Here is a 26,133-nt window from a genome sequence, read left to right as displayed (position 1 = left end):
CACCTGCACCACAGAGATAAACACACCTCTGCCACCAGGGGGATGTGAAGAATATTTAGTTAATACTTACAAAGTGTTTTGAAAATGAAAAGTGCTTTGTGAGTGCTAAGCATCGTTATGATTTGAAGCTCTGAATCCTCTAGGGATTATCACGGGAGTTGCTGCTGGAGACTGAGGTTTCTCATAGCCCCAAATAGCTGAGCTTGATTTAGGGAGATGCAGTTTTATGTGGGTGAAATCATTATAAATACAATTGGCTGCACTTACTGCTATGCTAAAGTAGACAGAAGCAATTACCAGCACAATATTACACTCTTCACTTCATTCCACAGCCCATTCCATGCTGAGGTAAAGCTTAAAGACCCATTGCTGCTTGCTGAAGACATATTTTCTTCCTGCTGCTCCAGTCTCATGGTGCCAGCCAGGGGGATATGCAATGGTGCCATGTACCAGCACAGCAGGACAATGGGCCAGAGTGGGTAGTTCCCCTATTGCACATTGGGAATCTGATGCCAGTTCTTTGTGTATTGAGTTCGGTGGCCTCAGCCTAGAAAGTAACATGAGGCAAATGCAGCACAATCAGCAGCAGGAGGCTGGTTCTCTCTGGGGAGAATTCAGCATTCACCTGAGGATGGCCTCGGTGGTGGTGCTCACCTGATGAAGGGGATGAAACCCAGCAGATGACAGAAACCAGCATGGAAAATTCCCAATACAGGTTTTAAAGATAATCACTGATAATCAAAGAGCTGGAACAGGCCCACTAGGCCATGGAGTCCTTTCCCTTTGCAAGAGTAGAACATTAGCCTCCACTCCCATAACAGAGAACATAACAACTGATATGACACTGGAGTGTGAGCTTGCTTTGCTGGGCATGGACTGGAGAGCATGGGGTAGGCACTCCTGGGACCTGCCTGAACATTCACGCAAAAGACCAAACAGGAAATCAGAGAAACATACAAGACAACAGGCAAATGGATTTCTGTTGAAATAGCATATTAGTAAAAACACCAAACAAGCAACAAAACTCTACAATTTCCCCCAGAGTTATAGAGAGTCCTTGCAAATGTCTTTATTACCTCCCTCCAAGAGGCTGCTCTCGCAATTTGATCTGGGACAGGGGACGTTACTAATGGCTGAGAATCAGGAAAACTCCAGCAGATAAAATAAAAAGGGGAGATGCAGCTGATTCAGTTTCTAACAACAGTCTAACATGCCTCCTTTCCCTACAGCTCTCAACCAGCTAATTACACACCCGCTTAAAATCTCATGAGTAGACTCCAAACAGGCCCCAAACCAGCTGCGGGTACTTCAGGACAATTCCTAACCAGAGAGATAGGGCCTAAGCTACAGAGTTCAAAGAGTAGCATCCCAACTCCCCCAAAGTCCAGGCCTGGATGGATCTGGGATCTTGATTCAGGCGCACTTCAAATCCTTATAGCCACAAAACCCCTCAGCAGAGGTGCTGTTAAGGACATATCCACCCCCGATCTTGGGCTTTACGCATTACGCTTTGTAAACGGCTTGGATCTGTTACTCTGATGTAAAATTACTAACAGTGGCTTTGGATGTGGGGAGAGGGGGGCTCTGATGAGGACAAACCACCATTCTGTTACTTGCAGGAGAAGAAATTTGCAGGTATGGGTGGAAGGAGCCTGGAGCAGCTGGAAAGGAGTAGACTAACACGGCTGCTACTCTGGAGCAGCTGGGACACTGTGGTTTGGAAACCTATTTCATAGCACAGTACTGACAGAATGACTCCTGTGATCAATGTCAAATCACTCTGCCATGGCCTGTTATTAAAGAACCACCACCAGTACCAGGGAAACTAGTGACAAATACTCCACCCAGAAACAGTTCTGCTTCTACTGCCTATATTTCCTTTCCCCTGTGCTTTAATTCCCAGGGACTGTTTTCAGGCCGTGGGGGAACATGTCTCTTGGAAGCCTCTGTTGCTGCTTATTTACTATTCCTCCCTCTGAAGTCATAATCATCTGCTTGTGACATCCCAGCTGGCTCTGTGGAGAGACGTGATCTCACAAGCAGATAAGTACTTTTGTGGAGGGGAAAGGAATAAGCCACAGAGGAATGTAAGACCCTGATGGGATGAGATCCTGTTTGCAAATGTCCCCAGTAATTAAACAAAGAACAGGGGAAGGGAGATGCTGGGAAGATAGGGTCTCTCAGCAGGATTGTCCCCCTGAAGAAGGCTTTGCAGAGTTTACCATGTCAGGCTGGTGGCCCTTTAGATAGGACAGGGGGATGGTAGGCTCATCAGTGAGCCCTCTGGAGCGAGAGGTAGCACATGTTCCAGTCTCTCAGCTCTGGGCCCTGGAAGTGTTGCAGATGACACAGATCTGACACATCTTGTAATGTTAGGTTTCAGAGTAGCAGCCATGTTAGTCTGTATCCGTAAAAAGAAAAGGAGTACTTGTGGCACCTTAGAGACTAACAAATTTATTTGAGCATAAGCTTTCGTGAGGTACAGCTCACTTCATCGGATGCATTCAGTGGAAAATACAGTGGGGAGATTTTATATACACAGAGAACATGAAACAATGGGTGTTACCATACACACTGTAACCAGAGTGATCAGGTAAGGTGAGCTATTACCAGCAGGAGAGCGGGGGGGGACCTTTTGTAGACAGCCCCCCAACCTGAAGCAAATATTCACCAGCAACCACACACCACACAACAAAAACACTAACGCAGGAACCTATCCTTGCAACAAAGTCTGTTGCCAACTGTGTCCACATATCTATTCAGGGGACACCATCATAGGGCCTAATCACATCAGCCACACTATCAGAGGCTCGTTCACCTGCACATCTACCAATGTGATATATGCCTTCATGTGCTAGCAATGCCCCTCTGCCATGTACATTGGCCAAACTGGACAGTCTCTACATAAAAGAATAAATGGACACAAATCAGACGTCAAGAATTATAACATTCAAAAACCAGTCGGAGAACACTTCCATCTCTTTGGTCACTCAATTACAGACCTAACCCTTCAAAAACAGACTCCAACGAGAGACTGCTGAATTGGAATTAATTTGCAAACTGGATACAATTAACTTAGGCTTGAATAGAGACTGGGAGTGGATGGGTCATTACACAAAGTAAAACTATTTCCCCATGTTTATTTCCACCCCCCCCCCCCCACTGTTCCTCAGACGTTCTTGTCAACTGCTGGAAATGGCCCATCTTGATTATCACTACAAAAGGTTCCCTCCCCCCCGCCCGCTCTCCTGCTGGTAATAGCTCACCTTACCTGATCACTGTCGTTACAGTGTGTATGGTAACACCCATTGTTTCATGTTCTCTGTGAATATAAAATCTCCCCACTGTATTTTCCACTGCATGCATCCGATGAAGTGAGCTGTAGCTCATGAAAGCTTATGCTCAGATAAATTTGTTAGTCTCTAAGGTGCCACAAGTCCTCCTGTTCTTTTTACATCTTGTAATGATTCCCTACGATTTGCATCAGCAATGCCCTGCAGGGTTTGGCTGCCCCTGAGCTCCAGTGCAGGGGTATTCTCCCCTGGCAGCTGGGGATGGGAGAGCAGGGGAGGGAGAGAACAAAATTGAGGCGCTGCCAAATTGGGGCGAGGGGCCGTGTCATTTCTACCAGGTGCCAACACAGATGAGGCATCTAGGGAGGGAGTCTATGTTAGCAAGGGGTGGGGTGGGCCACGCCAACTCCATTCACTTTCCTCTTTCAGTTCAAGCCCAGCGGGTAGGACTGACGAAGGGGGAGGGAGACTGCAGCCCCCTCCCCCAAGCACTGAGAAGAGGGGCAGTTTAAGTATACCAGGAACCATCCTACTATCAATGGCTGAATCAGATGGCAGGGCCCCACCTGCTGGGAACCCTGGTGTGAGGGAGGGAACCTCTTCCTCTGGCTCCTGAAGGCGCCTGGCCAGGCTGTGCAGCATGAGTGGGTGATACCAGGCCAGGAGCCCAGGGTGTGAAGGGGCAAGGGAGGGAAAAGGGCCAGTCTTTTACTGAACATGTGTTGCAGATACCCACTCCTCCACTGGCCTGGGATTTCCAGCCACTGCAGGTGAAGGTGGGTGTCTGAGATGGCCTGAAACTCCAGAAGGTTCAATACACAAACAGTCTCACACCCCGCCCCCAATTGCATTAGAATAAAAAAAGAACATAAAGGAAACAAAGAGCATAAAAATATCTGAGAGACTTCAATTCGCTCTACGGAGTTCCAAAGAGAGTGGCCGTTCCTCCTATTGTACAATAGAGAGAGTTATACAGAGCTTCAATATAGAGATCTTTCTATACATATATATATATTTATAGGTATGTATATATTTATAGTGCATTGCGTTTAAAACAGCCGTGCCTGCTTCTTCAGCTCGTTCCTCTTCCACAGGGCCAGGCGGTCGAACTCCGCAATGGTCATGCTGAAGATCTGATAGAACTCGTCCTGTGACAGGTGGCGCTGTGGGGACAGCAGAGAGGGGCATGAGGCTGGGTGTATGGGCCTGTGACAACACGAGGGAGTGCGGCTGCCATGGCTCATAACTGAGAGGGCCTGTGCAGATGCCATTGTGACTCTGCGTGAGCATACGCAAGCGACTGCCTCTGTATATGTGTGCGTGTCTGTGTGTGCACACATGTCATTGTGACTATCCAAGTGTTATTGTGTGCAGCTGTGTGTGTGTATCTGTGTATGTGCAATTGTAAGTGTGACCAGATGCAATTGTGGCATGAGCACACACAAATGCCTGTGAGCGTGCGATTGTGGCTGTGCAGAGCTGAGTGTGTGCGATTGCGGCTGTGTGTGTGCATGATGTGTGTGAGCATGTGTCTGAGTGTGATTGTGACTGTGGCTGGGTGTGAGCATGACTGCATGCCAGCGTGTGCATAAGTGACCCCCTTCCTCGGCCTGCAGTTGGGACACAGATTTGCACTGCCAGTGCTGAACCCCGAACACCGCGCTGGTGACCTCTGACTCTCACCCAGCACTGGGGCTTTTGTTGGCTTCAGGCAGCCAGCCCCCCACAATGGGTCAGTGACCTTCTAACCTGAGCTTTTCAAAGGAGGGAAGCTTGGGAAGGAGCCGGCAGGGGGAATCCCTTCTGAATTGTCCCAGAACTCGATGGGGTGGGGAGGAGTGATAGTATTGGTGTGATGCTGCGCTCAACAGGTGATATCCATGCAGACAGCATTAACCCCTGCTCCATCTGCAAGGATCTTAGGTCTGAAACACCTCAGGTCTCCATGCTGGGAGATGACATCTAACAGGCAGGAGGGCAGCTACCCTTGCTCCATTCAGACCTCCTGCCCCAGCCCTAGCTGCATTGGGGGAGGAAGGAGACAGTGTCAGAAGGGAGTGTCCCAGTGATATTCTCCCCAGCAGGGAAGGCTTTGCTTACCTCTAACCGAGTCCTGTCCACATCCTTGGGCAGCTGGTTCCTCCCCCTGGTGGTCACCATGAGCAGCTCATAGGGGTATATCTGCAGAAAGAGATGAAGAAATGTGGGTAGGCTCTCTGAGCTGAGGGAACCCACAGCAACAACCCAGCATCTAGTCCCTGGGTCTGTTCTGTTTGGCTCAGGGGTGGTGCTTCTCAGGGGCCCAACTCTCACGGCAGAATGGAGCTCAAGCTGACACTGCAAGGCAGGGGAGCTGCTCTGATGGAGAGGCTGCCCTGAGGGGCGACACTAACCCAGCTCCCTGTCTGCCCATCTCCAGGCTGACGGCGAAGACCGCTTGGCTTGTCACAGAATGGTTCCAAAACTTTTTACTCAGGCAACTCACCAACTGCATTTTGTCTTTTTTTGCAACCCACCATTACATACGTGCACCCTCTGCCCTGGCACCTCAACCCTAACCCCGGCCAAGTGTAGAGGAAAGGCCAGGGAATGAGCCTGCCCCGCATTCCCCCTGCAGCAGTGGCTCCTGTCCCATGAGGCTAGAACCGGCTCCCTGCTCTGGGTGTTGTGACCTGGCATGCAGGGTTGTAGCACTCGGGTTTGGTCCAGTTGGTGGTGCTGCAATCCCATGGGCCAGGTTGCAACACCTGGAGCGGGGAACCAGGCCCAGCCCTGCGGGACTGGAGCTAACAATGTGGGGCCACTGCGGAACAGGCTCACAATCCATCTCCCCAACCCCTTCAGGGTCTCCCCTCTGAACCAGGCTGGGAGAAATGTATGTTTGCCTAGGCCAGCGCCCAGTGATGCATTAACCTGGTTCTGGACATAGTGATCCAGCTAGAACCTTCTTGGGACTCACTGGTGGGTCAGGACCCACCGTTTGGGAAACACTGGTGTAGGCGATGACCTAACATCCTACCTAGCATCCCCTCTCCCCATCTAATAGGTTCAGCATCCACAGCTGGGTGGGAGCTGCTGCTGCTGAGCCCAGCACGACAGCTGTGGTCACCCACCTCATCAGTTCTTCCCCCAGCATGCAACTCGCTGCTGGGCGAAGCGTTTGGAGACACCTGCAACGTAAACGATGCTCAACTGCAGCCCATTCTGTTGGAGCTGATAATAGCAGGAGGGACAGGGTGGCTGGAATTGAGGGAAACTGAAGCCAGGGCATGTCTGGGGGAAGGGAAGGTGTCTGGAAAGGCCTCAGTTCAAACATGGGCTCCGGAGACCAGCCCAGGACACAGGAGATGGAGGGACAATCCCCAAGGACCCTGCCCTGGTGGCATTCGGACATTAGATGGCATCACTGACTGGATGGCAGCTGTTCCCCTCTCCACGGAGAGTTTTACCTTGTATTCTGTAGGGAGAGAAAGAGAAGGAAAGAGACAAGAAACGAGTCAGTCAGCAGCCTCCGAGCCTTCCCTTTGCCATGAGGCGAGAGCCCCGACTCCTCACAGGAGACATGGCCCCATGTGTGTTCTCCCCTTGTCTGTCTTGTCTCTGGCAGCTGCTCCCAGGGGGCTGGCCTGAGGGTGGGGTTACAGTGTGCACGCTGCTCTCTCTCACTCCCACAGCTCCTGCCTTCCCCACTGCCGCTCTACACCTGACATCTCACTCATGGTTTCTAACGCAGCTCAGGAGGAACGGAGGTACCAGCAACACTGCGGACAGTTCAGCCCAGCTCCATTGAGAGTGCTGGTGAAGTCAGGGCCTGATCCTGCAGGGTGCTCAGGACCCTTCTGCAGCATTGACTTCATGGGAGTAGAGGGTGCACAGCTGCCTGCAGCATGGTGGGGCCTATGAAAGACGCTGCCAAGTGTTTTAGGCCCTAAAGGTACTTGTTGCTTTTCAGAGGTTTTTAAAAGGCTTTTCATAATATGAGCCCGAGTCATCCATGCTCTGGGGCTGAACTCAGCACTGGGCAGAGGAAAGGGGGGGCAGTGGTGGGTCTCCAACAACTAACCTGACCCTGCTGCTAATGGCCCCTAAGGAATAACCAGGGGGCAGTATTGTTCAATGAAGGGGATATGAAATTCCCCTCATATGCTCTATGTGCTGGGGGGTGGCTCTCTGCCAGCCAGAGGGAAACTCGCTGTCATGAGAATTCCCTGGATGATAGGTCAACCACCATTGCAGCCCCTTGATGCAGAGATGAACTGGGCCCAATATTCATAGGAATAGTTTCATTATAGTACTTTTACATTTCAAAGGAAACAGTGCTATGGTTTAACTTTAACCCTTCCCCTGCTGGGTTTGTAACCCCAACACTGCAGGAATTTGCTAGGGAACGAGAACTGGAAAGAAAAACTAACTGGACAGTGACAAAGCAAGAAACTGATTAGCCTATTTTCATTCCCCAAGCTGGCAGAAATGCAAAAAGCAATAGCAGGAACAGTGACAAATCCACGGATTGTTCTTTCAGTTTTACAGCGTCGGGGCCATCGGTAACACAGCTTTGAAATGCATCATTAGCAATGTGAGGGAGTCCCTGATCTGCTGCCACAGGGCCAGCTGGGGGCTCTAGGCAAGAGCACAAAACAGTGTCTCTTGTGCAGGTCCTGCAGGCTGTCGTGTTCAGAGCTCACAGCTGACTCTGCTGTGCAGGATCTGGAGGAGACTATCTAGCAAGCGCTCACTCCCATAAGAGGGGCCATTCTCGGGCCTCAGCAGGATGGCGGTGTCCCTTTTAAGCACATTGCCACAGGCTCTAGCAGCACATACAGTAGGACTGCTCAGGCTTCCCAGGCACTGTGCCCTGCTTACCTCGCATCCCCCAGTTGACGGCGTTTGTGCTGTCGTAGTGGAAGAGTTCAGCGCTGGGGGGCTGCAGGAGAAATGAGCACACAGAGGGGTCAGCACAAGGGGAGTCTAGATAAATACTCAGTCCTTCTATCGCACCTTCCATCTGGGGATCCCAAAACATTTTACAAATGTTCTAATTAATCCATCCCGAGGTAAGTGTCATTCCCCTCATTTTACAGATGGGGAAACGGAGGCACAGTGAGGTGAAATGACTTGCCCAAGATCACATAGTGAGTTAGTGGCAGAGTCAGGAATACCACCCAGGTCTCCTGACTCCCAGACTGGGCATCAATCATAGGACCATTTCTAAAGTCCTTGTTGCCCAAAGTTACACAGCAAAGACATCACTCTGGAAAACACACACCTCCCGACACTCTGAAGCAGAGGTTCTGTTCCCCTGCATCTGAACTCTAGGAATCTGGAAGAGATTTTACTTTCAGGGTAGGGCACTTGCCACTCCTAGATTCCCGGAACTGGGTGAGGCTTTTCTGATCTCTAGTTTCTACTTGGATTTCACAAAAAATACACCTGGGAATCTCTGGATGTGTCTTAGCAGAGGTTGCAGCGCTTGGAGGCAGGTGCTATGGCCAGGGTGCCTCTGTTCCAGGAATGCATGTACCTCCAGAAAGAACTCCCCCAATTCTGAGGATCCTGAACCCCAGACTGAGGATTCTGAACCCAGGCACAAAGAGGTTTCAATAGCCATGAGGATACTGCCCTAGAACTGCTCCCCCTCCCCATTCCACAGGAGGAATATGTACCCCACCTGTGCAGCCACTCGCTCATGAGAAACACTCTGAAACACCGCCACCTGGTGGCAGGTCAGGGGAAGCCAGAGACACTCACCCTGTGCAGCCCGTTCCTTCTGTAGGCAGGGAGGGATGCAGATTTCGAAATGAGGGGATCTGAAAGAGAAACAACAAACTGCATAATCCCAAGAGCAGGGACTTGTGCCTTAGAAACCCTCAGCTACTGAGCCAAGGCCAAGGCATCTGGTCCCCAAACACAGCTCAGGTTTAACTATGAAGAGGAAGGAGGACGCCTGCAGGGTCTAGCCCAGGTGACGACGCTCCCTCATAGCCACAGCATTGGCAGGTGCATCAGAGAAAGGAGAGATGCAACGCTGCAGCTGGCCCCTTCTGCAGGCGAATGCAGGAGCCCATTGGATACCTTGCCTGGGGGGTGGGTTCCTCTGAACTTTATATTGCTGGGTCTACCCTTGCAGGCCCCTGTCCCAGTCACCTCCCTCCCAGCTGAGGGCTGGATACCCCTTGGAGCCCTTGGATTCTGCTCCCAGTGGCTGAGTGGGCTGTTTCCCTGGGGAGTGAGACACCAGGACAGAGACTCAGAGCACAGAGCGCTGAGTCACCTTGGGCCCAAGCGGCAGGCTGGGAGGGGCCTCTCAGGACCTAGAAGACTTTGCTATATGCACTCTGCCCCTCCACCTGAGGTGACAGACACTAATGCAAGAGGCATTCCATCCCCACTAGGAGCTGGGTACACAGGAATATCACCATGTTCCATGGGGGAAACAGATTCAGGCCGTCTACAATTTTAAGTCGACCTATTTTAGGTCAACATAGGGCGATGCCCACACAAATCTCCTTCTGTTGGTGGTGAACGTCCTCACCAGGAGCACTTCCACTGACTGAAGAGGGGAAGTGTAGTGGGCAGACAGCCAGGCTCTCAGCTCTGCACAGCTCCCCGCCGGGAGCCTAGTTGCCCCCTGGGGCTTCTCACCTTCCTACTCCCAGCTGGGAGCAGTGGGGAAGCCGCCCAGGGCTTCTTGCTTCCAGCGGGGAGATCCACATCCAGAGTCCAGTCAGCTGCCATGTTCCCAGTGGGGAGGGAGAAGCTGGGACCCTAGTGGGCAGCAGGGTTCCCAATAGGGACCTGTGCGGAGCTGAGAGCCTGGGGTCTCAGCCCACTACGCTTCCACTCTGCAATTGATGAAAGTGCTCCTGGTGAGGATGTGCATGACTGGCAGAAGCTTGGAGAGGAGGCCTGGCAGCAGGTCCTGCAAAGCCATGGAATTGACAAGACAGCCAACAGCCCATGTAAGGAACTCAGCATCTGCACAGACCCTGTGTCACCCTAACTACACCGACATAAGCCCTATGCCTCTCGTGGAGGTGGAGTTATGATGTTGATGTAGTAAGGCACTTACATCAGCTGTCTTATGTTGAACTAACTCTGTAGTGTAGAGCAAGTCTGAGAGAGAAGGGACTTACCCAAGATGACAGCAAATCAGCTGCAAAATAGAGACTGGAACCCCGGAGTTCTGACTTCCACTCCCATGCTCTTATGACCAGACCACACTCCTTCCTAAAGGAAAAGCCACCCTGGCCTCTCTGCCTGCAGTGGAAAACCCCCTCCCCACCCCACTTTCACAAGGCCTGCAGATGGAGGATCACAGAGTGGAAGGGAGGGGGAAGATATACATACCACTGTCAGCCAGGTAATGTGTCCGGGGAGCTGCAATGAGAGACAAAGCGGAAAGTCAGCACATCAGAGGCAGAAAGGCATTTACTGTGATAAAAAGCCCTACCAGGCAAGAGGATCTGGGTTTTCAGAGACCGGCATGCCTCACCTTGCTTCCATGGCCAAGGACAACCTCACTTCACAGCATTCTCTGCTTCTCCCAGCACTACCCCACCCTCCCTCCCACCGCTTTCATCTCCACAGCATTTACCCTTTCTCTGCACAGCACCTTCCAAGTGAGCATCTCAAAGTGCTTTATGAATATGGGTGAGCTGAGCCTTCCTGCCTGTTGTGGGAATTGGGCCTGCAGACTTACTCTGTGAGCTCAGCTGTAACAAGTGAGTGGAAGTTTAGAAAAGGTCACAATGAGCTGTAACAACAGATCTTGATGGGAACAGGTATGCCAGGGAGCCAGAAAGACTGAACAAGTCCACACACAAAGGCCTATTGATCTAACGCAAGGGCTTGGTTAAGTTCACGCGCGATAAACAAGAAAAGTGTGGAACCAGAAATCAGTGAACCAAAATTGGTGTGTCAGAAACTAGGCCTAATTGGTGGACAAAATGAAGGGATGGGCTATTCCACCCGTCACTCCCTTTTGGGGTCCTTAATGAAAGAGACACTGGGGGAAAATTAACTGCTGGAGAGAGCTTCACCATCATGGCTGCCAACCCCACCATATCCTGGACCTTCTTTGTCCTAATTCTGAGAGATGTCCTGATCAGACTGGGCCAGAGACAGGGACCTAAATGACACCGCAACTTCCACCAGTTCCAGCCTAATCCCAAATATCACCTGGGAGGTGAGATTTTCTCTCTCTCTCCTCCCTGGCATATGTCCTCTTCCTTGCCCATCTAATTTCCTCTCTTTCCTAACTCTCTCCTTTTTAGCTTCTGTCAGGCTTAGCTGGCCAAGACTATGGATTTTGCAACAATGCTGTAAGCCTGTGACCAGAAAGAGGCAGCTAAAAGCAATGCTCTAAACAGCGCAATGCTGGTACGAGTTTTCCAGGTCTCCGATTGGCTGATAAAACCATGTGATGGGCCTGTGTGTCTCCAGCAGAGAGGTTGCAAGTGAAAGTCAGAACCAGAGACAGAAGCTGCATTTTCCATCGTTGCTGTTCTTTTCTCTCCCCTTTTTGTGTTTATCTTGTTTTCTCTTCTCAGGAAATGGGACTGGACTTTAACAACAGCTCCAGCCCATCTCAACTAACTTCTTCTCTTTTACCTAAAAAGGACAGTTATTACCATCTCTCATACCACCTAAGAAACTGTCAAACAAAGTTTTTTTTTTTAAAGGGAATGAGGGACGTTGTTAAAATGAAAGCCTAATTTAATATTTGACATTTCAAATGCTTTAACTAGTTTTCCATCTTTTTCTGTATCTTTAATAACAGGTTACTAAGGATTTTTAACAGGGTGTTTGCCATGGTACTAAACAGACTGACTGAAGTCTCTATATACCAAACACCAAACCTTGTTTAACACTGTTTAATGTTGGACAGAGACCGGGTCATGTTAACACCTTTAACTCTCTGTGCCCCTTTATTCCATCTAAATTAATACAAACCCTCCCACCCATATTCCCAGAAGGATTGGCCCTCATTTTACAGATGTGGAAACTGAGGCACAGAGCGAGAAAGGACCACACAGTAAGTCAGTGGCAGAGTGGGGATTAGAACCCAGAGCTCCTGATGCCTAGATTGTTACTCTAACCACTAGACATGCTCCCTCTCTACAAAGGCCCGAGAGCACGGATGCAGGTGGGCCCATCCTCCATGTCACTCTTCGCAGCTCCTGCAGCATCTTGCGAGCTTGGCCACTGGGGCTGAGGGAGGTGGCTCTGCCCATCTGCAGAGGGGAGACTGCATCTGAAGCCTTGACGAGACTGCAGCCTTGGGAAGCTCAGAGCTGCCTTTTAAGGCCACAGTTACTCTGGCCGTATGGAGAACTGCTAACCTGTCTGTTAACAGTGGCAGCAGGTTCTGCCTCTACTGCTCCCTCCCTCTGAGAGCTGATGCAATTATGGGACCTCAGCCAGAGCAGCAGGGCTTGTGCATGGGCAGGAACCTCCCCCTACTCCATGCCTTATATCCCCTGGCAGACCTGCCTCCAAGCAGCCCTGAAATATCCCTGTTTTCAGAGACTGGCACTACGGAGACACCATAGCGGGCAGGGGCATCAGCACCAGAGCAGCCAGCTAACTCCTCCATAGGAACTCAGTCCAACCAAGAGGCCAAATGGAGGATGAGCTGCCAAGTTGGCTACGGTGCCATCTAGTGACCAGACTGTGCAATTGCAGGTGTGTTATTTCTTTGTAGGCCTGAATTTCCCAGTCCACAGAAAATGAAGGTGGGACTGACTGCGTGGCAGCCCTACGAACGTGCACCCCTAACTCACAATGACAAGGGGCTCCCAGAGAAACTCAGCTAAACCCAATGATCTCGGGAGCTGTATTTGTCTTTGTGTTTGTCATTTCTTTGCCTCATGGATATAGCTATGGGACCAAACTAACTCAAGCTCTGGTCTCCTCAAGGATCCGATGAAGTGAGCTGTAGCTCACGAAAGCTCATGCTCAAATAAACTGGTTAGTCTCTAAGGTGCCACAAGTACTTCTTTTCTTTTTTCTTTTTACGAATACAGACTAACACGGCTGTTACTCTGAAACTCCACCATCTAGGCGCTCAAATACCCTAACAGACGGATCTGATGTTATTCTGGCTCCCTGAGGCATTCAAAAAACCAAACACAAGCACCAAATACCTGAAGCATAGACCCAAACACTTGGCCTTGTACACACGCCTAGGGGAGTGTGTGTAAAGGACAGATGGTTCCCTGATGCAGCCAGCAGGGGAAAGAATTGTCCAAGACTAATTTCTTGGGGCAAACTATGTCCCTTACAAACATCCAACCTCTCCAGCCGTGCTGAAAGGCTCTGGTTCAGGTGTCCTTTCTTCCCCACCATGCCAACACCTCATGCCAGGTCGTGCCCTTGTAATGGAAGTAGAAGTGGGAACACAGTATGTGGTGGGAAGAAGAGATAGCAAAGCCAATGGCTAATTTTTGTGATGTGGCCACATAGTCTGAGACCCCCCAACTCATTTCCACCCCCCCACCCCCCACCCCTGGCCACAGAACAGCCCCCTGCTGGGAGAGATTGCTGACCAGCCCCATGGATCCTTTCACGCTCACATGGCTGGATCCGATCCAGCCTGTGTACATCTGGGCATTGGGGGTGAAAGACTGTTTATCTCATTCACAACCCCAAATGTCAGCCAGCTCCCAACCAATTAGAAACCACAAGCTCTTCATCTTGTGTGATCCGAGAAGCCTGCCCGCTGCTGCTATGGTGCTCTTCGCATTCCTTACAGCCGTTCAGTGAGCTCTCGTAGCCGGCTGTGTGCAGGGCCTCTCTGCTACCGGCTGAGCTGCGGGGCGGCGTCCAGGGGTCAGCGTAAGAATTGGATCGTGCCTTCATCTCTTCCTTCAGGATCAACCTGCCGATGCCGCTCTGGATCTAGGCACCGCGAGGGGAGACGGAAAGGAAAACGCTTCAGACACGGACGGGAAGTTCTCTGCCAACCAGCAGCGGCAGCACAGCTGCTGACGTTACCACGGCAGCACCACCCCGTCACGGTGTCAGCACCCAATGCCACTAATGCTGGAGTTTGCTGGTCCTGCACTCAGAGCAGGTAAGGCCAGCCCTCCCTGTGGTTCTCACATCCAACCCAGCACCCAGCCAGCAAAGAGGGCTTGGTGCCCCTTGGTGAACACATTGGCTCCTTCCCCTCCCCAAGCAACACCTGCCCCATATGTCAGCTCCACCCTGCCCCTGGTCACATTTCATAGGAGAGGGTTCTTAGCCAAAGTCATTAGGTCTGCGGGTGTCTGTGCAAGGAAGGAGAAAGTCCATGAAGGGAAGGAAGGCACCAAGTAACAAGTGGGCCTGGGCGGCCTAGTGCACCGGCTTCCCCTGGGAAGGCCTGAGCCTGGAATGGAGGGGCCCACAGCATGTAGATGGCACAAGACCCACTCCTGGGGCAGAAGCATCTGGAAAAAGCAGATGTCACAGATTTACCCCAGCTGTGATCTCCGAACAAGGAGATTGGGCCAAGGCAGTCTTTCCTGGCTCTCTGCCACGATCCCTGCCAGGGCGTGTGGCCTCCAACCTCGCCACCAGCTCTCCTCTTATCTCCTCTGTTGCATTTCAGGGGAGGAGTTGAGAGGAGATACCAGTGGGTCAGTGGGGAAGGGAAGATAAAGCCACTCACCTTGTGCATCCCCCGGTCAAACCCATCCTCTTCTCCCCCTGATGAGAATCTGCGGGCTCGCGGTACTGCAAGGAGACAGGGGGCAGGCCCAGTCAAATGCACAACATGGACAAATACAAACAGCAGGCAGACACCCAGGCGGGATTGCTAGCGCTGGGACCCAAGGTGAATGTGCATGGCAAATAACCCAAAGGCTGAGGGGACTTCAGGTCCTAGATGTGTCATCATCTTCCATTGGTGCCTACCCTTGATTTAACTTACATGCCCTCAGCACTGGGCCTTGCCTGGGGAATAAGGGCTCAAAGTCAACTCCTCCCAGAAAATGACACATGCAGAGGTTGTTATTGGGCTTCCTGTGGCCTTGGCCGCACCCAGGGCAGGTCTGGGCTCCCTGCATTACCTTTGGGCGAACCTTGGAAAAGCCAGTACTCGGACTCCGAGTGGTAGTATGGGTCCGGGGAATAGGCTGGGCTGTACTTGGAGGACTGTGCAATGTCTTCGCTGGTTTTGCTTTTGGTGGCTGCAGGTGGATTGTCTGCAAAAGCAACAGATCGTGAGATTTAGGAAGGAAACCCAAGTTCTGGAGGAGATGCTGTCAGCATCACCATGGCTGTCCCACACAGACAACCAAGTGCCTCCCAACTCCAGTAAGTGGAGCCCCCCCAGCTGGCTTCAGTTTGGAGAGAACAGTTTGGAGAGAACAGCTTCTCCCCAAAGCCTGAGGGGCCAGGTATGTCCCCCAAGTAAAGGGCAGCCAATGGAGGTAGTGAGCTGGCTGAGGCTGATGGGTCACCCACCGGACCTGGAGTTCCAGCGGGGGGTGTGGCACATCCCCCTGCTCCACTCTCCCCAGTGGCTTGAGGTCTCCTGTCCTGATTGGTAATAGTCCATGGTCAAAGTGCTGGACAAACATTAACTGATCACACCTCGCACCGCCGGGAGGTCAGTAGCATCACCCCCATTCTACAGATGGCGAAGCGGGGGCACAGAGAGGGGAAGTTAAGGTCATGCAGCAGGGCAGTGGTAGAACTGGGAACAGAACCCTGTAGCTCCCAGCACCCAGCCCCAGGCTCAGCTGCACACAGCAGCTCCGTAGAGAATGGGTCGGAATAGGTTGCCAAGCACTCGGATTGTCAGGGCTCTGTCCCCTGCACTCCACGCCAGCCTTGCATCTTGCTCTGAGTCCATGGCGCTGAGGTGCAAATGCCATGACATCATGATGCAGAGCCTTTGGCTGCCAGGCTGAGTTACAAGGTAGCCACCAGGATGGTGCCGATCCAGAGCCCACTGTGATGCTGGCTGGTACTAATTTCTTACTCTTCCTCTTCAACGTACAATTTTCCTACTGCACCAACCAAGGAAGCAGGAAAACACTAGCGCTACTGAGACCAGCTTCTCCTCCCTCCCTAGGTAACCTCACCCCAGGAATGCAATGTCATCACCAGAAAAGGGCAGTAAAAGTGCCCTGGGGACTTTTTGAGCCTGAGCAGAGATCCAGAGGCAAGGGGCACAGCCCCGGGACAGGGCAGAGGGAAGGCGTGAGCTTCCCAAAGGGCGTGTTTGAAGGGATGGGGGAGGTGACGTGGTGGGTTGTGTGTGTGTGTGTGTGTGTAAGGGGAGCCCCATGCACAATGTTGTTGGCTCTAGTTACAGCCATGAATACAGGCCCACAGCTCCTATGCTGAAGAGCTACAGCCTGCAGCAGCAGTGGGATGGGGTCACCCCTCCGTGCACAAAAGGACTCTAGGTTGGCTTCAGGCCAGACGGCCAAACGTTGGAGGCTCCTGCTCATATGGTTAAGAAAACAAAATGGCTGCCTCTTCAGAACTAATCTCTTCCTCAGCAAGCACACGAGGGGCAGAGAGCACCCCGGCAGGATTGCTGCCACCTGGGCTTATGGTGAGCTCAGAGAGACGGTGCCAAACTCAACCTCAAGGCCTGGCCAGCTAAGAGTGCTCAGAGCCCCCCAGTAACGTGCCAGGGGTCAGTCCAGAGAACACGGCAAAGGCAGCTACTTACAGCGCAGAGGGGTGCAGACAGTCAGCAGGGGGCGTTAAGGGTGTTAGGCAGACAGGACAGGAGAGACGCACGGAGGGAGAAAGGAGAGACAGAGTTACGGTTTCACAGGGAAAGCTGGTACACGAAGCAAGTTGGTGAGCACACAACAAGCCCTCCTCAGCAAGGGCCTGGCTGGTGCCAGGCGCCCTTGGGCCACCTCCCCAGACATCTCCCACTCCCACAACCCCAGCCCTCACTGGATCACTCTCTCCAGGTTACCAACACTCTCTTTCAATCTGTAATGTCCGCCTGGGACGGTCAGGGGTTTTCAGGAAATTGGGATTCCCTTTTTAGTTTTTTCCAGGTAATTTATATTATGGCTAGTGTAAAAAAAGCACTTTCTGCTCACTCCTCTCTCCTCACAGTTCTGCCAGTGCACCCTGACCCGCAGCATGCCTCTTATTCCAGCCCTACGCTCTGCTGTTAATGCCCTTCAGGCTCTTGACCTGCAGCACCCTCTCATCCCCTGCCATTCCAGTCCCTGTCCCCCCCATACTCTGACACCGTCCCTCAGTCCTGACCTACAGCACCTGCTTTCCCAGCTTTGGCAACTGCTGAGCACTGGAGACAAATATCCAACCTGGTGTTATATTTGAGGAGGGGACTGAACCCCCAAATGACAGGTAAGCAGATAGATCTCCTGTGCCACTCAACTTCTCACTCCTACCTCCTGGTCTTTTTGCTGAAGGCAATGTGAAATGTCACAGCTTTGTGCCTGCACTAAATCCCACGCCCGAGGAAATGCAGCCACCACCGTTGCCAGCACATCCAGCCTTTCTCGCCACCTCCTCCTGCGCCTGCCAGGGCATCCCCACAACCTAACCCTCTGCCTAACAATGCCATTCCCCTCTGTCCTAGATTAATCTTATCTCGGTCTCACACCGGTGAGAATCTGGAGTAACCCTGTCCTAGTCCTAGAAGTTACTCAGCAGCGTAACTGGTCCCTAATCTCTGTCTGGCCCTTCCGATGTCAGGACTATTAAGTAATTGGCAATCACCCCAAAGCAACACTCAGACTATACCGTGTCGTTTATAGATGGGGGGTTTCCGGTAGATGTTACTCTCTCCGGCAGCTGGAGAAAAGAAAAGAAAAGAAAAGAAAAGAAAAGAAAGGACATGGAAGTCAGTGTGTGTTTGCTGGGAACAGTGGATATGGAGAGGGCATGGAAGAGGAGGTGCAAACCCCCAGTCACTCATCTGTTACGTTCAACGTTTTTCACCTCCATGGACTTTAAGCAAAAAAATGCAACCTAATTCCAAGGCATTTCATCAAAGATGGATCAGTGTCTGGTTTGGCTTCTGAGGTGGGGGAGAAAGAGGGTTAAACCTGTTTTGGAAGCTAAGCACCCGTATACTATGGTGATGGGTGCTACAGAAAACCCTAGGGTAGAGAGGTCGTGTGTGTGCTAGAGAACATGCAGTGAACATGCTGAGTGTTAACACCATGCACTGACAGAATGGCAGATGCTTCTTCTTCCTGTCCCCACTGTTGGCTCTTCTCAGACAAAGGTGTCTTGGAGGGGAAGAAGGAGAGGGGACACCTAGAGACCCAGGATCTGGGGATACGTCTCTGTCAGTCAGCCCCATGGAGTGGTTACTGATGGATTTTCAGGAGGGAGATCATTTCTTGGGGGTGCAGGCATCTAGAAGAACTATCCATGATCCACCTGAGAGCAAACCAACATCATCAGCCAAAGCCTCTTTCAGCAAGGGAAATAGAGCTAGCTGGGAAGGGGAAGCAACCTGGAGACTGTGCCTATAGCTACCCTACCAGCGCTAGGGCCTATCAGCTGAGCTGGCGGAGCAGGGATGGGGCCATCCATAAAAGACATCAGCAAACGGGCAGGGGACCACATATAGCTGTGGTGGTGGGGTGGCCAGACAGGGAGAGGGTGGAGATAGGGCCATTGCAAGGAGCATGGGACCCTGCAGGTGTGTGTAGAGCTGGTCACCATGGTGGTGGCTGCTGCCATGGATTGGTTACATGGGCGAGCATGAGGAGAAGGCTGTGAGGCTGCAGCTCCAGTCCAGGCCTTTGGTATCCACCTTGAGAGATGCTAATTCTGCACTGTGTATGTGCATACTAAAGGTGGCCTGGATTTTTTAAACACCTCCCGCAAAATCTGGGTGCCTTTGATCACAGGTCACCAGCTCGGCCCACTCTAGAGACAGGGGCTAACTGCAACATAAGGAATCTAGGTCTGCAGTCAGCACCCCACCACCCAAGTCTGGGGGTCTGGTTCAGGCCCATCTTGAAGGTGAACTTGAGAGCCAGTTAAATGGCTTTAGAAGGGGGCACAGGTCAAGGTCCCTTGAACTTATTAGGGTGGGTTTGCTTTACGTGGACTGAGTGGATAGTTTTGGATTTGACGAATGGTCCAGTTTGTCCCTGTGACTGCAGCTGGGAGGGGGAGTGAGTACCTTCTTGCTGCCCTAATGCGTATCCTGAAGAAGTGGGACAGGTGCTTGTTGCCCTCCCAACCCCTCCGAAGATCTGTGGATGGATTGAGGGGGCAGTGGGCCTTACCTGGTGGCCCCCTGGAGTCCCTGCTGGAGGGGAGCAGCCATCTGGCAAGCCCAGAAGACTCTGGGGGAAGGGTGCACCGGGCCCTAGGGGGAGTAGGAGGAGTATAAAATAAATCATCTGTAAAGAATGGGTATAGAAAAGCTTCTAATCAGAAAAGCTTTGCCTTGTGATCTGCTAGGGAAGGGAGGGCAGGGTCCTTGCAGGGAATTTCACTTTGTGGGGGGCAGGAGGCAGTGGGAAATGGCAGGGGAAGGTATAGCAGACTCTGGACGATGGGAAGTTTAGGTGGGGTTAAAGCTGCAGGTCTTGTTTATGGATGGCCTTTACCGTAGGACGTGTCCTGCTGCTGCTAGCTGACTGTAGGCAGGCAGTGGTGCTACTCATGCGATACACACATACAGCACATACATGCATGCAATAGACACAGTGCTCCCCACAGGCCGGAGGTCTCCAGAGCCTACCTGGAATGTGGAAATGCTTGGGAGCTTGGTATGAGGTTGGAGTAGAAGACCTCACATCTAACTGGCTATAGTAGGGGGAGCTGCGCCCACTCTCTGTGCCTGGAAAGTGCGGATCAGAGGGAGTGACAGTGATTGAGAGAGAACAAGAGGCAGAAGAAAACTGGTGTTAAATGCAGCCATGTTAGAAGAGCAGCAAGCCACGTGTGAGTCAATGGCTGGGGAGGAGGGAAGGGATGGATGGATGGGGGTGGGGTTTCCTATACACGTCGTGAGGGAGGAACTCAGGGTTTACAGACAGGGGTAGACGGGAACCAGAGGGAAATCCACGGGTGCATGCCATTCAGGGGCCTAGCCCAGAACCCATTGCAGGGGCCCCAGACTCCTGTCCAGGATTACCCTGTCATTCTCACTGGTATGGCAGTCTTTGATGGTGACTGTGCTAAGAGCTTTATCTACAGGGGTTGGAGCCTTACTGAACAACACGGGGGGGAAACCAGTCTGCCAGACTCATCTCTCTCTGGGTTTTCCTGCCCATCGCCTCTCCCCCCAGATTTCAAGGTACAGCTGTGCCCTGCTTCCTCACCCGAAGATGGGCTAGCCGGGGTGTGTGTGAGGAGTCACCCCCCACGTTGACAGGTACATGCATTCTGATGCATCCCTCGCTTCCCAGGATAAGCAACTCGAGCATCAGCTGCGCCTCTAGTTCCAGTGCCGGCATGGAGCCACCATCTCGGATTTTCTGTAGTGATGGGGTGACGCTGTGACTGAGTTGGTTATGAGACAGGAGGAAGGCCCCAGGGAGCGGAATTAGCTGAACTGGATTGTGCATGAGGCAGCCAAAGGCAGGTCACTCCACTCTCTCGGGCACACACACCTCAGAGAGGAAATCCCCCTTCCCAGCATCCTACAGGCACTGTCGAATTTAACTCCTCCTTGTTCGGAGTTGGGATTTCCCCAACATGACTTGCGCTGCTGCCAAGGGGATGGCCGAGGCCTCCGGGAGAGGTGTGCGTGTCCTTGTGATCCCAGCACGCTGCTCTGCTGCTCTCCACTGGCTGTTTTAACCTGGGCCAGGCCTGGTGGGGGGTGGGCCAGTGTCCTTACCTGAGCGGTAGTAATGATGTGGGGAGCGTGGGATGGTGGGAGACATGCCCTGGCGGCTGTAGGTGGGGGAGTCGATGTAGCCCGGGCTGGAGGCCCGTCTCTGTCGTATGTCAATACTTTCATAGATATCCTGGATGGGTGAAAGGAGATGTGAATAAAGGGCATGGGTCGGAGAAGGTACATGCGCCTCAGGCTGTGGGGCATGGAGATAGCTGAAACAAGGCCTCATAAAGGAGTCATAGAGTGGGGGAAGGAGGTGTTTGTATAGGCAGAGTCACAGCTTTTCAGGAAGATAGGGTCTTCTCTTTCCTTCAGGGAAACTTCTCCCCTCCCCCCATGGCAGCCAGGGTCACTGACTCTTCTCAGCCTGGACAGGGTAAAGCCTCTGTGATATAAAGGTGCAGTGGGTGTGGTGAGCTGGGTGGTGCACAGGCCTGTGTGTGGCTGTGGAATGAGTGTACAGTGCAAAGCAACCATCTGGCACTTAGAGACAACAAGTCATGCATCTCCCATGTGAGCTCTGCTCCTCTCAGCATGCATGGGGCTTAACAGAAATAGCTGACTGGAGTCGTGTGTGTCCCCTGCGATGGATCTTTGCAAGCAGAGCCGCTGAGAAATACCACATTCCCATTATTTGGTGGTTTGACTTTCTTGGTGCCTGGAGAATTCCCTGTTTGTTCCCCTCACAATGTCCCCAAAAGCGTGATGCTTCCTCCTCCACCCCTCTGCTTTGGCCAAGGAGGACTGGATGCAGCTCTCTCCAGAAACTGTCAACATTGCTCCAAGATGCAACTGATGGGCCCACCTTTGTGTAACAAAGATCTCCCCCCTCTTACATCAGGGCTGAGCACCCGGGCCCTGTTCCCTGTTCCACAGCAATCTCAGGAAAGCATGGCAGGACTGTCGGGCCGGCACTGCAGTCCTAACTTGAAGAAAGCAACTTCCAGTAGAATTACTGTTTTAGCATCACAAGCCAAATTCACTCTCGGAGTAATTCCACTGACTTCAATAGAGTTACACCAAGAAGGGATTCAGCCCAACAACTGCCTCCATTCAGAAAATGCATTGTCAGGCATGAGGGGTCCCCTTGGTCCAGCCAAATCCTTCAGTTATAATTCCACGCAGGTCCCACCCACCTCCAGCCTTGTGGTCCCAGAGGTCTCCAGAACACAGTGTGCTTACCTGAGAATATGGAGACAGTGTTCCAAGGGACTGGAGGGGGCAGGAGGTCCAGAGACAGCACAGGAGGGAGAGAAGAGAGAGGGACATGATGAATGGTCGATGTGACTGACCCGGACCTCATAGCACTTCATCTGCCCAAAATTACAGCCCTCTTAGTAAAACCACAACCTCATTAAAATGGCCAGGCACTGAGGGAAGCCTGTGGAAGAGAAGGCTCCATCGATGCGAAATACATAGCACCCTGTCCCTCCACCTCAGCCACTCGGAGTCCAGGCTGGAGTGCAGCGGGGCTGCCTTGATCCCATCCAGCCACTGCTCCAGGAGAAATGCCTGGTGGAGGAACGCATGGGAGCAACTCATTTCTCCCCCATCTCCTGGGGAAGGGAAGAAAGACTTTGGGGGAATTCTTCAGCTTCTTTCATTTGATGCAGAATATCCCCCTTCCCCTTCACTGGAGCTGGCAGGCAGGTGCTCCCATGGCCACACTGGTATTTCCCTCATGCTGGGATACACAGTGTATGGGATTGTGAAGCCATCCAAGCTTGGCTTTCCCAGTTTAGAAACAACTGAAACAACCAGCCCTTGGAGTCCGTAAATCAACCCCTTGCCTGCTCGTGTCTACGGAGTCTGACCTGTTCACAAAGAGCCCAGCTCTGCATGCTTGTAGCGAGACTCCAGATATAATGCTAAGTCCAAGAGGGTCCTGCTCTTGCCAACCCAGACCCTAGCGTTCAGAGGGGATTTCTCCTCTCTCCTGACTGTCTGAGTTTCACATACAAATGGTGACATTACAGCAGCTGCACAGATGGGGAAGGTGAGGAGAAATGCCCTCAGAGGATGAGAAGGGACAGGCTGAACCTGGGAAGCTCCAGATGCGAATGTCTGGCTATGAAAGCTCCTCGCTGATGCGTCCCTTGGAGCTGGTGAAACAGCCACAACTAACTCAATGGGGAGGATAAAAACAGATGGGAGCTAAGCGAGGTCAGCTGGGTTCAGAGGAGACACCATCCCACTATGAAACACAGCCTCGTGACCTACCATGCACATACAGGGGTCAGAACATGCCACCAAGAGCAGCACTGGGCTGTCTGTACAACACACTGAAATTGCATCAATCCAGGGGTTTATACCAGACAGCAGCAAATACAGCAAGACCCACCCACAGCAAAAGGTTCCAAACCCCACCTCACAGCCTTGTGAGCCCTCAGTAACAGCATGTTGCTGAGCCATCTGACGGACAGTAGCTTCCCATGCTACCTCTCTGTTGCCCTCTCAGTTGCACTATCCCCTGGCATTGGAGGTCTGTGTCACTGCATGCCATCTCTGTCTGTGTCATAGGCCATGTCGCTGTGCACAAGAGGCCCTGACATGGCAACCTGCATTCTCTGCTTTATCCAGAGATCATTTGTAGGCACAGCTCATATAGATGAAAGGCTGCAGAGCCCCCAATGTACAGTGCTGTAGAGCGCCTCGGGGCAGTTGCCTTAGCCAGCTCACAAGCCAACCACCCTAAGACCTGGGACAAAGACACAACTGAGAAAAAGCAGAGGTACAAGGAATCCAGAAGCCAGCAGGGGAGTTTTCTTAGCTTCCCCCCTAAGGTGCTTTCCAGAATCCAGGGGCACATTCTCCTCTTGCCTACACCAGTTTTACACTGTGGAATGTCAGCGACCTCCATGGACTAAATCTCAATTTACACAGGTGTAAGGGAGAGAAGAACCAGGCCCTCAGTGCCCCAAGGCCCTGATCTGAGGCCATTAGGAAAATCAACACAACACAGTGAGCCTGTGTCCTGAGCTATGCTTCACGGGCAGGTGAGAGCCCCATACAGCTCTAGAACGCTGCACACAAAGGACAGCGTCACTGCTCCCACCTTGGTGCAGAGGTCACAGACAGTGGAATGCTCTGGATGGCTGGCTCATGATGAACCCTGGCACCTGCTTCACACTGGAGATTTCAGAGAAGTCGTTGCCAGTTATTTCAAAGGCCTCTTCTGTGACTATTTTAAAGGGCCCAGTTTTGCCCTCAGCTTCTGCAGTCCTCAGTGGGAGCTGGATCAGGCAGGACCTGGCTTCCTTTCAGGTCAAATCCATGCACTCATCTCCTTCCCATTTAAGTGGGTGAAATTGTCCAGCAGTCCCAGTCCTACCTCCAGGAGTAGAGCAGGGGAAGTGCCATGCCAAGGGCTGTGTTGGTTTCATTCCACACAGCTCTTTCTAATATCCCCATGGACATGGACAACACCATTCAGCTCCCTGCCCCCTTCCCGTTCCCATCCAGCGGAGGCAGCGTTAGATAAGGGCTGTCCTGCCTAGGCCCTTGCTCTGCGGACACTGGTGAGGTTTCCCTGCAGCAGGCCATCCGGTGACACTGTCCTACACCCATCTAAGCAAGGGAGGGTGCTCTTTGGAAAATGGACTGCTGGGCAAATAGCTGCAGTTAAGGATCAGATTTTCAACAGCACCATTTGGTGTGTGAGCAGTTCAGGTGCCCGTAGAGTGATCCTGCTGCATATCTGTCCTTATAGTCTATGCTGGGGCTGAGGGTGCTGCGGAGACACCCTTTCCCCCTCTTTCATTTCCTGGGCTCAGATGGACTAGGGGACATTCTCCAGAGGAGCCATTCCTTGGGGCTGCCTTTCTCCCCAAAACATTCCCTTCAGATTACGTGGTGTGGCCATCGCTAATGGCCTCCATCAGCATGGGCAGCCTTGTAGATTGTGGCTAACTGATGCTGTAGCCGTTTTCTGGCTCTCAATCTTGTGGCCCACAGTGGAGGAGGCTGAAGCCAAGGCTCCTGTCCCGGCCCATCCTGGATTTCCAGACGACAGACAAGAATCCTCCTTGGAGATGTTCTTGGCCAGATTCTGTTCTTGGTTCCCCCACTGTAAATCTGAAGTAACGCCACTAATGCCAATGGAGTTATTCAGGATTTACACCCACCAAACTGTAATAAGAATCTGTGTCATCCCACCCACCACCCCATAACCCTCATCAGATCCTGAGGTCCCTGTCTGCAAATGCCAAGACTCAGTACCTCCCCATAGCTATATCTCTCCAGCGTCTCGTCTGATGTGTATCTGTGATAGGGCTCGTAGGAAATGAGGTCGGGACGCTGCACCTCGTAGATGGCTTTAATCTTGGGAAGAGCTGCCAGGTCTTTGTAATTAAGGATCTCATTATCCACTTTAGCCTAGGAGAGGGAGAGACAGAGGCAGAGAGATGGAAACAGAGAGAAAGATGAGGAGAAAGGGAAAGGGAGGCTGGAATATACAGTGTGAAGCTCCCATCAGAGCAAACTGATGTGTCACCACAGGAAAGGGAAAAATGTAAGGAGATGTCCTCAGGAGAGGCACAACATTCTCCCAGGATGAGAAGAGGCTGCAGTGGGGAAAGGGCTGGGTGGATTATGGTGTTGAACTGCCTTGGCAATACTCTTCCGAGATTTCCCGTTCATCACAGAGGGCCTGCTGAAGTCAAGGCAGGCAGACACTAAGGGTAGACTTACCCCCCAAGACCCCTTCCCCATCCCCATCGCTTGCATTGCAAATTGGAACTGAGAACCCGCTGCTCCCAACCTGATCTGTGCAGGGAGATCTCCTCCTCCTGTCCCCGCTGGAACACATGGAGCCACCCTTTCCCCATCACATTGGAGACTGTGCGGCAGAGCTGTACTTACACAGATGACTCGGTTGGGGGAACCAATACTGGAACCAGGGGGTGAGATGGAGGTTTCTGATGTTCTTCTGTGCTGTGTGCATAGAAAACCACAAACTGGTTCAGAACTGAAGCTGACCGTCATTCAAATCATGGAGACTGAGGGACCAAATCCAGCCTTGGCACAAGGCAGGCATAA

General features: G+C 52.1%; 1 protein-coding gene across 4 annotated transcripts in view; it reads right to left on the bottom strand.

Annotated features, from left to right (window-relative positions):
- Positions 1 to 4,317: 4,317 nt before the first annotated feature.
- Positions 4,318 to 26,133, bottom strand: part of ABLIM3 (actin binding LIM protein family member 3) — a 107,837-nt gene continuing 86,021 nt past the window's right edge. The window contains exons 9-23 of one of the 4 annotated variants that reach the window (XM_074960584.1): positions 25,957 to 26,028; positions 25,315 to 25,470; positions 22,279 to 22,308; positions 21,097 to 21,226; positions 19,993 to 20,091; positions 18,027 to 18,077; positions 15,347 to 15,481; positions 14,947 to 15,011; positions 14,045 to 14,192; positions 10,641 to 10,670; positions 9,042 to 9,100; positions 8,157 to 8,217; positions 6,407 to 6,750; positions 5,394 to 5,474; positions 4,318 to 4,456 (exon numbers count right to left, since the gene is read on the bottom strand). In XM_074960584.1, the coding sequence (XP_074816685.1) occupies positions 6,602 to 6,750; positions 8,157 to 8,217; positions 9,042 to 9,100; positions 10,641 to 10,670; positions 14,045 to 14,192; positions 14,947 to 15,011; positions 15,347 to 15,481; positions 18,027 to 18,077; positions 19,993 to 20,091; positions 21,097 to 21,226; positions 22,279 to 22,308; positions 25,315 to 25,470; positions 25,957 to 26,028 (1,185 nt within the window). In that variant the 3' untranslated portion in view covers positions 4,318 to 4,456; positions 5,394 to 5,474; positions 6,407 to 6,601. Of the gene's footprint in view, positions 4,457 to 5,393; positions 5,475 to 6,406; positions 6,751 to 8,156; positions 8,218 to 9,041; positions 9,101 to 10,640; positions 10,671 to 14,034; positions 14,193 to 14,946; positions 15,012 to 15,346; positions 15,482 to 18,026; positions 18,078 to 19,531; positions 19,615 to 19,992; positions 20,092 to 21,096; positions 21,227 to 22,278; positions 22,309 to 25,314; positions 25,471 to 25,956; positions 26,029 to 26,133 lie in introns of those variants that run through there. The other 3 variants (XM_074960586.1, XM_074960585.1, XM_074960587.1) reach the window with 3 other exon arrangements.

This window comes from Natator depressus, chromosome 8, assembly GCF_965152275.1.
Source record: "Natator depressus isolate rNatDep1 chromosome 8, rNatDep2.hap1, whole genome shotgun sequence".
Taxonomy (NCBI): domain Eukaryota; kingdom Metazoa; phylum Chordata; order Testudines; family Cheloniidae; genus Natator; species Natator depressus.
Note: the sequence above shows the minus strand (reverse complement) of the source record. Positions and strands in the feature narration are given on the sequence as shown.